This window comes from Geotrypetes seraphini, chromosome 3 (assembly GCF_902459505.1).
Source record: "Geotrypetes seraphini chromosome 3, aGeoSer1.1, whole genome shotgun sequence".
Lineage (NCBI taxonomy): Eukaryota > Metazoa > Chordata > Amphibia > Gymnophiona > Dermophiidae > Geotrypetes > Geotrypetes seraphini.
In genome coordinates, this window is record NC_047086.1 from 318,574,904 (window position 1) to 318,587,768 (window position 12,865).

At 45.8% G+C, this 12,865-nt stretch overlaps 1 protein-coding gene across 3 annotated transcripts in view; it reads right to left on the reverse strand.

Moving 5' to 3' along the window:
• The window catches only part of MCM8 (minichromosome maintenance 8 homologous recombination repair factor), a 169,259-nt gene that overhangs the window by 100,188 nt on the left and 56,206 nt on the right, over positions 1 to 12,865 (reverse strand). For all 3 annotated transcript variants that reach the window (XM_033938266.1, XM_033938265.1, XM_033938264.1), the window contains one exon: positions 6,311 to 6,396. In XM_033938266.1, the coding sequence (XP_033794157.1) occupies positions 6,311 to 6,396 (86 nt within the window). The remainder of the gene's footprint in view (positions 1 to 6,310; positions 6,397 to 12,865) is intronic.

Here is a 12,865-nt window from a genome sequence, read left to right on the forward strand (position 1 = left end):
TGACTTCTTAGAGTCAGATTCCAGAGGCAAAGATAAGGCCCCCGACAACTCCCTGAGGAATTTAGAGAAGGAAGATTGTTCAGGTTTAGATGTGGTATCGGGGGCCGAAGGCTCTTCGTCCGACGACGATGCATCCTCCTCGGTACCGGGAGGGGATTCTTCCCATAGGTCCGGGTCTCTGACATCGGTGTGTGCGTGTCGAGAGACCGGAGTGGAAGGCTCGGTATGGTGAGTTTTAGACAAAGACTTGCCTGAGCGTACCGAGACGTTACCGGGGGATGAAGACCTGTGTCTGTCTCGGTCCCGGGAAGAACGGTGCCGGTCAGGGTCGCGGGAAGACCGGTGCCCTGCTGGGTCCCGAGGAGGATCGGTCGTCGTCAAGGTGATAGTCTCGGCATGGGTATGGAGATGTGGTGCCGAGAGAATAGGCATGGAGGAGTCCATAGGTACCGATGGAGTGGATACCGGTTGGACGGTGCGGGGCTCGGGCCGGTCTGGTACCGAAAGCAGCGGTGCCAAGATAGAGGGTAAGAGCTGCTTAAGTTGCTGTTGGAGTTGTTCCTGCAACTTATCCTGGAGGATGGCCGCAATGCGGTCATCCAGGGGAGGCACCGGAACCACTTTTTTCTTCTTTGGTTCCATGGGTGCCGCTCTACGCTCCGGCGATGAGGAGGCCGATGACGAGGCACTCACCGATATCGGAGCGGAGCGTTTTTTGGGGCGGCGTGGAGCCGAAAGGACTGGTGTCGCCACCGAGGTGGGAGGGCGCTCAAGGGTGGAAGGCTTCTTAGCCGGCTTACCTGGCGCCGGGGGCGCCGAAGTCGTTTCAGGCGTCGTCGAAGTGGTCGGTGCCGATTTCGACGGTGCCGCAGGTGAAGAGGTCGAATCCATAGTCGGGCCGGTGCCGAAAAGTAGATTTTGTTGGATTTGACGATTCTTCAAAGTGCGTTTCTTAAGAGTGGCACAGCGGGTGCAGGAGTCCGCCCGATGCTCCGGTCCCAAGCACTGTAAGCACCAATTGTGTGGGTCAGTGAGGGAGATCGGGCGTGCACACCGCTGGCACTTCTTAAAACCGGGCTGCGGGGGCATGAATGGGAAGACGGCCTCCGCAAAATCGAACCCCGAGGCCTGGATCGTGACAACAGGCCCCGCCGGGGCAGGAACGAAAAAATAAAGCAAAAAAGAAAAGTTTTTTTTTTTTTGAACAGAAAGAAAAAAGCACCCGAAGGTGAATAAAACGAAAAATTAACGCGAGCGGGAAGGCAAAAAGAGAATTTCAACGGAGTTGAAAAATACACGTCTTCTTCGCTCCGCGGAAACGAAGAAACTGGGGACCACGCACTCCTCCGTCGGGCGGGAAGGCACTCGCGCACGCGCGGTGCGGCCAACTAGAAACTTCTAGTTAAAAAGGTCCGTACCGAGGGCTCCGTCGGTGACGTCACCCATGCGTAAAGAATATGCTGCCTGCTTGTCCTGGGATAAAGGAATTATCCCCTTCTGAGCAGGCAATCTCCCTTTGTCTATTGAACCAGCCAACCTCCTTGACTGTCCATCAGTGGAATGCTCTAGCACCCATGTGGTTCCTTCCATGCAGGGACAGAGATTAGAACAAGAATAAACAGAAGACAGAACTTAAAGGTGCTGCCAAAGCAAAACCATCCGGAATTTTTTAATTATCAGATTTCAATAATCTTCATGTATCACAAGCCTAATTTGGACTTGAGGGTAGGTAGTCTGGGAAGCCTTACCTGTGTAGAAGAGCAGTCAGGTAGTTCTGCAGGCTGTCCCTGCCATTGATCTCCTAGTTTTTAGGGAGGGGAGAGATGGGAGATCAGGCAGATCTGCAAGATTACTTGTTAAAATATTAACTCTGCAGAAAACTGGAGCTACATTTATTCTGCCACATCCGAAGCTGATATGTCGTATGAGTAATGTCGTATGAATAATGTGGCAGTGTGAGTTGTGGCTGTGCTTTTCTACTCCAATTAACGAGTAATAAGTAACTGTACACTCCATGTTCCTTGTTTTGCTTTGTTGTTTTGAATTTGTTTGAATTTGAGTTTAAATCTGTTTGTATTATTTAATGTGATTTTGTATGTGATTTTGTTCCTTGCTTAGATTTGTGAATAAGCGGCTTATAAATAATTTTAATTAAATAAATATGTAGCCTCCAAAAACTTCTCTATTTGTCTATCAGAGGGAAACAGATAATGAGCCAGTATGTAATATATTTGTGTACCATGTAATGTATTTTTGGTGCAAAGTAATCATAAAATGGCTGCTAACTCTACCATAATAAGAAAGTTGACTAGGGGCTAGATTCACTAGGGCGACGGATTGGATCCGATTCTGTGGGGCTGATTCACGAAGCACCCTCATGGTCTGTGCATGAGCTGGCCCTCCGTGCCCGGCAGAGCTGGAAACAAAACTTTACTTTTTACTTCGCAAGCCCTATTTTTTACTTTTACTTCGTGAGCACATGGTTTTAACCTGCTTTAAACCCACGGGTTAAAACCACGTATTTGCACTGCGAGGAAGGGCAGGAGAGTCGGGGCAGAGAAAAGGAGAAGCAGGAGATCGGGACAGATAGCAGAGAAGCAGGATCGGGGCAGAGAGCAGGGCAGCCAGAGCAGGAGAATTGGGGCAGAGAGCAGGGTTTTTACACAAGCGACTGGTCCTCAGCAGTCGCTTTTTTTGGATCGGCCAGCCCAGTCGGTGTGCCTGCATTTGTTTAGTGAAACGCATCCTTCCTACTTTGCATGCCGTTTCCCCTCATTTGTATGCGCAAATCGGAGGATGATCGGCCACGAGGTTAGTGAATCGGGTCGGAGGAAAATCGTGTCGCAAAGTGGTCAAGACACAATCGGTGTCCTTAGTGAATCTAGCCCTAAGTCTTATGCCACGTGCACTGTATGGGTCAAAGCAAAATCTGGGCTATCCCTCCAGCTTCATTTTTAGTTATATGCTAAATGTCCATGGATTGCATTTGCCTAACTGCTCCTAAACTTGGCTAAATGCATTAGATAACACTCTGAACTGCTATGACAATCTGCAAAGCATCACCACCTGTTTTTCTAGGCACACTGGAAAAAGATGGAGGGAGATGGGGAGAGTGCAATAACTTTAGACCTTCTGAGTAGAGAATGACACGGTGACGGTTTACCCGCGGCCACCGCATTTAAGCCGCGGGTCACCGCCGAAAACGGGGAAGAAAACTAGCAGTCGCTGCGGTGACGGGGACAAGGCCATTCACCGACCGCGGAAACGGTGAACAGGTTTGTAACCGCGGGCCAATGTACCCCCTTCTAGGAACCGCTATTTACCTGTGTTTCACCGTGCTCCTCATTTGTCAGATCAACCCTTCCTGCCAATCGCAGCAGAAGGGTACCCAACCCCTCCTGCCGGTCCTCCCAATGGCCTCCCCTAAGATCGCCGGCAGGAGGGTACCCAATCCCTCCTGCTGGACCCCCCCCCAACGAACCCTCCCACCCCGGAACCCCCTTAGTCTTACTTTCCAAGTTGGACCGGACAGCTCCTCGCTCGTCTGGCCAGCAGGCCTGCCTCGTCCAAATGAGGCGGGCCCGCCCCTCCCCTCCCCTGCCTAACCCACAGGATCCTAGGGCCTGATTGGCCCAAGCACCTAAGGCCCCTCCTATAGCGGGAGTGGCTTTAGGTGCCTAGACCAATCAGGCCCTAGGATCCTGTGGGTTGGGCAGGGTAGGGGCGGGCCCGCCTCATTTGGACGGAGGCAAGCCTGCTGGCCATACGTGTGAGGAGCCGTCCGGTCCAACTTGGAAAGTAAGACTAAGGGGGTTCCGGGGTGGGAGGGTTCGTTGGGGGGGGGGTCCAGCAGGAGGGGTTGGGTACCCTCCTGCCGGCGATCTTAGGGGAGGCCATTGGGAGGACCGGCAGGAGGGGTTGGGTACCCTTCTGCTGCGATTGTCGGGAGGGCCGTTGGGGGGGTCTACAGGAGGGGTTGGGTGCCCTCCTGCCGTGATCGCTGGGGGAGGGGAGACTTGCAGCCGTAGCCGCTGTCACTATGCTAATCACGGCAGGGAGATCTTTGCCGCGATTAGGTACAGCGGCCGCGTCTAATTACCATATAGGCTAACATTGTAAGCATTTAAAGTACATGTCGTGTTTGTTTTTGCATTGCTAGCCCCAGGGATGGTGGAAGATTAGTGATTGAAAAACTGTATGAAAAATAACTATTTTAAATTTAGTGATCAAAATGTGTCAGTTTTGAGAATTTATATTAATTAATTTTTTCTCTGCGTGTTTTGTTTTTGTATAGTTATTAACTAATATTTAACTAAGTTTTAAAGTTTTAAAGAATGTTTCCTTTATACGTAAATAAAGAAAAGTGAATGGGATTGCAGTGGCGGTGACGGGGCGGTGAATGGGGTGGCAGTGGCGGTGACGGGGCGGTGAAGAGGATGGTGAGACGGGGACGGGGCGGTGACGGGGATGGTGAGACGGGGACGGGGCGGTGACGGGGATGGTGAGACGGGGACGGGGCGGTGACGGGGACCAATTTTTTCACCGTGTCATTCTCTACTTCTGAGTATAAATCTGACTACCATAAGAAGTCTGGGAAGATGAAGCACTGCAAAACTTTTTTTTTGTAACTTTTACCACCTCCCTATTATTTTCCAAGAAGAGAAAGATTGTGTCGACAGTCAGACTCACCAAGAGTGAAAAGTCACAAGTACCACCTGATACTGGACCCAGTAAGGTCAGAACTTAAACACCAACTGAATCTTTTACAAAAGGAGAGAAAAATTAGTCCCAAAGAATTGTTTCCCAGAGTATCCTCCAGACTTTGTCAATGCTCCTACAGCCTTCCCAGAAATGGGCTACTTGTAAACAGCTGCAGCAGGCCACATGTCTGCACCATGATAGAGATAAAGGAATGTGGTGCTGAAAGCCACACCAGCCCCCGATTAAAGAGAGTTAGGTCAGCTCTGAGGGTTTTTTCCCATCTCTGCTTGCTTGCTGGCTGGCCTGGATAAAGAATAACTCAAAAACCTGAATATTACTCACCTTGTGCTCAGATCTGGAAAAGTAATGAATCTAAAATCCAAAACCATATTCTACAACAATCTCGTGCCCTTAATAATTTTTTAATCATTTTTGATTTGTGTGAAAGCATTTTTAAAAAATAAATGCAAAATGATATAAATCAGTTATGCATTTAACAAAATGTATTTCAACAAGTAAAATGTCAAGAACAATAAAAAAAAGAACATAACTCACCACTTTAAATGTAGAGGCACTGGGGCTCATTTTCAAAGTGCTTAGACACACATCATAGGCTTCTATGGTACTTTGTGTGTCTAAGTGCTTTGAAAACACAGCCCAAAGGCTCATCTACTCACTGAAAAAATATGACCACATCACAGCAGCATACCATGACTCACACTGGCTCCCAATACAAGCAAGAGTATACTTCAAATTCTACTGCCTACTATTCAAAGCTATTAATGGAGAAAGCCCAACCTACTGGAACAACTGACTAACCCAATCCACCTCAACCAGGCACAGGAGAACCCACTCACTATTCCCACACCCACAAACCAAAAATGTTAAACGAGGAAAATTATATGACAACCTAACGGCCACCAAAGCAGCTAAACTAGACAGACAAATCATTAATCTGTTGTCTTTGACCATAGACTACAAAAACTTCAAAAAAGAAACCAAAACCATACTCTTCAAAAAATACATAAAACCTATCTAACACGAACAGTTCCTTCTCAAACTCCACCTACCACACACTCCACCCATATCTAATCTAAAATGTTTCTAATTACCCAACATGTATCTCCTTAACTTCTTGACAATTCTTATGTAATTCTTACGACAATTCTAATGTAATGTTACAATTCTTGTAACCTGACAACTCTTGTGTAATCCACCTTGAACCGCAAGGTAAGGGCAGAATAGAAATCACTAATGTAATGTAATGTAATGTAAAATGAGCCTCACTGTATCCAAAACCTTTCCTCCTGCAGCTCATTATACTACTTATTTACCGAATAACAGATTGAGCAGATTACAGCTTGGAATGTAGCAGCTAAGAGTAAAACGGATTATAATGATGCTTCTATACACTAGATACAAAATAATTAAAGCCGTACAATGCACAATATGTCTTTTATAACAGTATCTTTGTAGCAGTCTTTGATCTTCCATTAAAAAATCAGCACACATTTACAAAATAGTACACACATTTACAAAATAGTACACACATTTACATGCTTTTAATAATGGAGCTTCACAAATAATTGAACACATAGAAATTGCTTACTTGATAGATTGCCAGTCCACTGTAACTGTCAACGGAGAGCTTCTATTTGCAGTGAATGATCGTCCACGACATTCTGGAAGAGGACACTGTTGCAAGAATGACTCAGGTTTAGCTCTTTTCTACTTTCCCAATATGAACGCAATATACTGTGTTTCATCAGTAGGAAAAAGCATAAGCCTTGCTAGTTTCAAAAGTGCTAGGAGTGCAAGTAAAATGGAAGCATTACTAAAGAATACTACAACAGCTTACAGGATACAAAGCACCATTGCTTTACGAGGTGCTACCCAAAAGTTCGGGGAATGAGAACAGCGTGCGTGAACTAGATACAGCGGTTTTATCGCACGCACCAGATTAGTGCGCACTGTAGCACGCGCTAGCCGGAAATCAACCGCCTGCTCAAAAGGAGGCGGTAGCGGCTAGCGCGTGCGGAAATTTAGCACACGCTGTTCCGCGCGTTAAGGCCCTAGCGCAGCTTTGTAAAAGGAGCCCATAGGATGCCGTTCTGCCGCTAGAGGAGTCTTTCGAGCGCCTTTGACCTAGTCATATAAATATATTAGACTTTAATATACTTATATGACTAGGTCAAAGGCGCTTGAAAGATCAAATTGCAGTATTAATACTTTATAACCCTTTGAAATGTTGCTTCTTACAATATCCATTAGAAATCCCAGAATAGTTTCCATGGCCCTTGCGGAATCCAGATTGATTAGGATGGAGTATGTTGAATTTTTCAATGTAAGAATTTAGTTGAGAATTTACTAGTTCTTCCATAATTTTTACAAAAATTGGAATTGATGCTACTGGTCTGTAGTTGGATGTTTGACTTATATTTACCTTGGTGTCTTTTAACAATGGAGTTAATAAAATTTGTCTCAGATATTTGGGAAAGGAACCTTTCTGAAGCATTTCATTTAGCTAATCTAAAAGAATCATTTTAATTGATAAAGGTGCACATCTTAGGATGTATGATAGGTATATATCTAAATAACAATAAGAATATATTTATCATAAATTTTTATAAAGTCATCCCACTCTATTTTGTCAAATTCAGTCCAGTAAAAATCCCCTCTGATAACTTTTAGATCTTTATTATAGAACAAGTGTGTAGAGTCACATGGGGCAAATTCTATAAGAAGCGCCCAAAAGTTAGGTGCTGATATAGGCACCGTTCAGCGAGATTCAAGTACAGTTGGCTGTTGTTTAGTGAATCGCACCTAGTTGGGCACCTAATTTGGAGGCGACCAATAAATAGGCCAGCTCTAGGCACAACTAAAAGTTAGGCGGCCGTGCGAGCACTTAAGCACGCTTAAGAGCAGTGATTCTGTAACAAGGCACCTGACATGTAGCCATAACCACGCCTAACATGCATAGCAACAATTTTTTTTAAGGCCGCCTAAATTTTTAGAGGCGCCTTGCTACAGAATCACTCTTTCTTGATAGGCACCTAACTTTCAATTATTGCTGATTAAAAAGCTTAATTGGACTTGTTCAATTTAGATAGGCGCCTATCTAGGTGGGCGCCTCCGAAATAGATGCCTAACATTCTACAGAAAACAGGATTAAGGCGCCTCTTCACCGAAAGTTCTACAGCTTTAGAACTGAACATCCAAGGAGACTACTATGCAGGTGGTAAGGGTTGCACAAACTGTTTTGAACTCAGGGACAGCCTTTCCGTTTCACTGCCATCTCAAAAAGTCATCTATTTTTGTGCCTTATCAATCCTGTCTACTCAAAACACATGTTCACGGGTAAGCAACAATGCTTTATCCATATCAATATTGTTAATTACTTCATATTTTTCTACGAATCTGATCAGCGCACCAGAATGAGTCAGTGGAACCACAGGAAACCTGACATCAAAACTAATAAATCAAGCATTAAAAAATTAGAAGCACCTTCAACTTCAAAGCTATGTTACTTCCAAGCAAACTGCAAGGAAGAGAAACAGAATATCACAAATGTCCACTTCCAGTGCAAAAAAGTACATGAGTCCTGAACATGTGGGTAGTACATCTTCACCCATAAGGGATGCAGAAGGAATCATCTTACATCTTCAACTCCACCTCCCTGCATCAGCAAGCACTGCCCTCTCTCATATGTATGAGGTCGGTGTCAGGAGCTGACAAGCTTGAAGGAGGAAGTTAGGCAACTGAAGGACAGGATACAGGAACTGGAAGGACTTTACATCGCAGAAGACCCAATCAGGACAGCTGAAGATTTCATGAGAGAGAGACACATTGAGGAGGAAGTCAGGGAGCTCGAGGAGTTCATTGAGGAGGCCTATAGGAGGAGGGTGGAAGAACACGAACATCAGAGGAAGGATGAAGATACACCCACATGGAATGTGGAACAAGAGGAAGATGACTCCAAGGAAGAAACCCACAGAGGGATCCTGCAGGAAGGGGAGGCAAGGTCTTGTCGATGCCTAGAAGAAGAAGCAGCGAAGCACACTGAGGACATAGACCTGCGACCGGAGTGAAAACTGAAGAAGAGAAAGTCTGCGATCCTAGTGGGAGACTCAATCCTAAGCCAAGTAGATAACCACATAGCAGGAGGAAGAGAGGACTGACTAGTGGCCTGCCTCCCAGGAGCAAGAGCAAAAGACATCGTCAACAAAATTGAAAAGATCCTAGAAGGAGCAGAGACGGAAGAGACTACAGTGATGATCCACATTGGGACAAATGATGTCAGTAGGAGAGACTACAGTAGAAATGCACTGATTAAACAGTTCAAGATTCTGGGAAGGAAGTTGAAGTTGAGGACTCAGAAGATAGTGTTTTCAGTGATCCTACCAGTCCCGAGGGCAGATGTGAAGAGGCAGACGGAACTACAGTCAATAAATGCATGGATGAGGAGATGGTGTGAAGAAGAGGGGTTTCACTTCGTGAGGAACTGGATAACGTTTTGGGGCAAGAGCAAGCTTTTCAGGAGAGATGGACTGCACCTGAGTGCGGTGGGAACTAGACTTCTAGCAAACAACGTCAGGAGAGGAATAGAGCAGGCTTTAAACTAAGAAGAATGGGAAAGCCGACAGTCGACCAAGTGTTGACGATTTGGAAGAAGGTATCCCGTGAGGAAACTGAGTGGGAAAAATGCTGGGAAGACACAACGGCCAAAAAACAAGAGTTGATAGATCAAGAAGAGGATGATAAGATCGTAGCACAGGAAAAGCAAACAAAGATCGTAGCACAGGGAAAGGAAATGAAGACAAAAAATACCAGGACTTAAATTGCATGTATATTAATGCAAGGAGCCTAAGGAACAAAATGGGAGAATTAGAAGTCATGGCCAAAAATGAGAACCAAGACATCATTGGGGTCTCTGAAACAAGGTGGAATGAAGAAAAGAAATGGGACATAGCACTGCCGGGGTACAAACTCTATCGCAAAGACAGGTCAGGTCAGAAAGGAGGAGGAATAGCCCTATACATAAAAGAAAACATACACTCGACCAGAATGGACACAGCAGCGACGACCAACAAATTGGAATCACTATGGGTTAAAATACCGGGAAGGAAAGGGCCCGAGATAAAGATGGGCCTGTACTATCGTCCATCTGGGCAAACCGAAGCAAACGATGAAGAAATGAAGGCCAAGATGAAGCGAGAATGCAAAAGCGGTAACACGATTGTTATGGGAGACTTCAACTATCCCGGGATAGACTGGAGTCTTGGAAACTCACAATGCGCTAGGGAGACCAGATTCCTGGAGGCTATACAGGACTGCTTCATGAAGCAGCTTGTCTGAGAACCGACGAGAGGGAATGCCACTCTGGGTCTAATCCTTAATGGGCTAAGAGGACCTGCAAAGAAAGTGGAAGTAGTGGGACCGTTGGGAAACAGCGATCACAATATGATCAAGTTCAAAGTTGAAGTAGGAATATCGAAGGGAAAGAGAACCATAGCGACAACTTTTAACTTCAAGAAAGGAAACTATGAAGCGATGAGAATAATGGTAAGGAAGAAACTTAGGAACAGCTGAAAGAAATCGCAGACTGTAGAGCAAGCCTGGTCTTTATTCAAGGAAACGGTGAGCGAGGCACAAAATCTGTATATCCCCAGATTTAGAAAAGGATGCAAAAAGAGCCAAACAAAAGACCTGGCGTGGATAACTAAAGAAGTAAAGAAAGTGATAGGAAATAAGAAGAATTCATTCCGGAAATGGGAAAAGGACAAAACCGAGGAGAACTGGAAAGAGCACAAGAAGAATATGAAGAGAGGCTAGCCAGGGAAGCATGAAATTTCAAACCGTTCTTCTGATATGTTAAAGGGAAGCAACCGGCTAGGGAGGAGGTGGGACCGCTGGATGAAGGAGATAGGAAAGGAGTGGTGAAGGAGGAAAAAGAAGTGGCGAATAGACTAAATATGTTCTTTTCGTCAGTATTTACAAGAGGACACATCCAACGTGCCGGAACCTGAAAAAATCTTCAAAGGAGATCAAGCAGAAATATTAACATCCATGGAGGTAAGCCTTGAAGACGTACAAAGCAGATAGATAGATTAAAAAGTGACAAATCTCCAGGCCCAGACGGAATCCATCGTAGGGTATTGAAAGAACTAAAGGAAGAAATAGCGGAACTACTACAGCAGGTTTTTAATCTATCCCTGAAAATCTATCTTCCAGTCCCGGAGGACTGGAAGATAGCAAATGTTACACCCATCTTTAAGAAAGGATCGAGAGGTGACCCGGGGAACTACAGACCGGTAAGACTGACTTTGGTCCCGGGGAAGATGGCGGAAGTGCTGATAAAAGACAACATCGATGAGCATCTAGAAAGGAATAAACTGAGGAAAACAAGCCAATATGGCTTCTGCATGGGAAGATCGTGCCTAACGAACTTATTGCACTTCTTCGAAGTAATTAACAAACGGATGGACAAAGAGGACCCCATAGACATCGTATACTTAGATTTCCAAAAAACCTTTGACAAGGTACCCCATGAACGCCTACTACGGAAACTGAAGAACCATGGGGTGGAAGGAGACGTACATAGATGGATCAAAAATTGGTTGGCGGGTAGGAAGCAAAGGGTAGGAGTGAACGGCCACTACTCTGACTGGAGGAAGGTCACAAGTGGTGTTCCGCAGGGGTCGGTACTTGGACCGCTGCTGTTCAATGTATTTATAAATGATCTAGAAACAGGGACGAAGTACGAAGTAATAAAATTCGCAGACAACACCAAACTATTTAGTGGAGCTAGGACTAAAGAGGACTGTGAAGATTTACAAAGGGACCTGAACAAACTAGGAGAGTGGGCAACAAGATGGCAGATGAAATTTAATGTAGAGAAATGTAAAGTCTTGCATGTAGGAAACAGAAACCCAAAGTACAGTGGTACCTCAGTTTATGAGTGCACCTGTTAGCGAGTGTTTTGCAAGATAAGCAAAACATTTGCAAAATCGGCACCTCGGAAACCGAGCGTGCCTCTATTTACGAGCCCCCCCACACACACACACGATCCGGCACCCTCTCCCCCGCAACCTGAAGTCCCCCAGACCCACCCGAACCTGCTTCTTACTTTCATCTCGGCCTCGGCACCGGCATGTCCTGTGCGTTGGTGCCGGTGCCGGAAGATCGGCCTCCTCTTCTGTGCGAGATCTCGGAGAGAACGTGAACTCGCAGGCCTAGAGCATGCGCAGATGCTCAAGGCCCAGCACAGAAGAGGAGGCCGATCTTCGGGCACCGGCACCAACGCACAGGACATGCCAGTGCCGAGGCCGAGATGAAAGTAAGAAGCGGGTTCGGGTGGGTCTGGGGGACTTCAGGTCGCGGTTGGGGGGGTGCCGGATCGCAGGGGGGGGTGCCGGATCGCGGGGGGGGGCCTTCGGGGGGAGCAATGACGGTTCTCGTGGGGGGGAATAGAGCAGCGCCGCTGGCCTCGGGGGGTGGGAACGTATCAAAGCGAGTTTCCATTATTTCCTATGGGGAAACTCGCTTTGATATACGAGTATTTTGGTTTACGAGCATGCTTCTGGAACGAATTATACTCGTAAACCAAGGTACCACTGTACAGCTATACGATGGGAGGACTGGTAATGGGTGAAAGTATCCTAGAAAAGGACTTGGGGGTAACAGTGGACAAGACAATGAAGCCATCGGCACAGTGCGCAGTGGCCTCTAAGAAGGCGAATAGAATGCTAGGTATTATCAAGAAAGGTTATTACAACCAGAATGAAGGAAGTTATCCTGCCATTGTATCGGGCGATGGTACGCCCGCATCTGGAGTACTGCGTCGAGTATTGGTCGCTGTACCTTTGAAGGATATGGCGATACTCGAGAGGGTCCAGAAAAGAGCGAAATGATTGATAAAAGGTATGGAAAACCTTTCATATGCTGAAAGATTAGAAGATTAGTCTCCCTGGAAAAGCGGATACTTAGAGGGGACATGATGGAGACTTAAAAGATCATCAAGTTTCAAGTTTATTCATGTATTTGATTAAACGCTTATCCCAAAATACTAAGCGTTGTATAATACTAATTAAAACATTTACATGGGTACAAAAGACATACAATTTTTAATGTACTTAATTATAAAACCATAAGGTACAATAGGAAA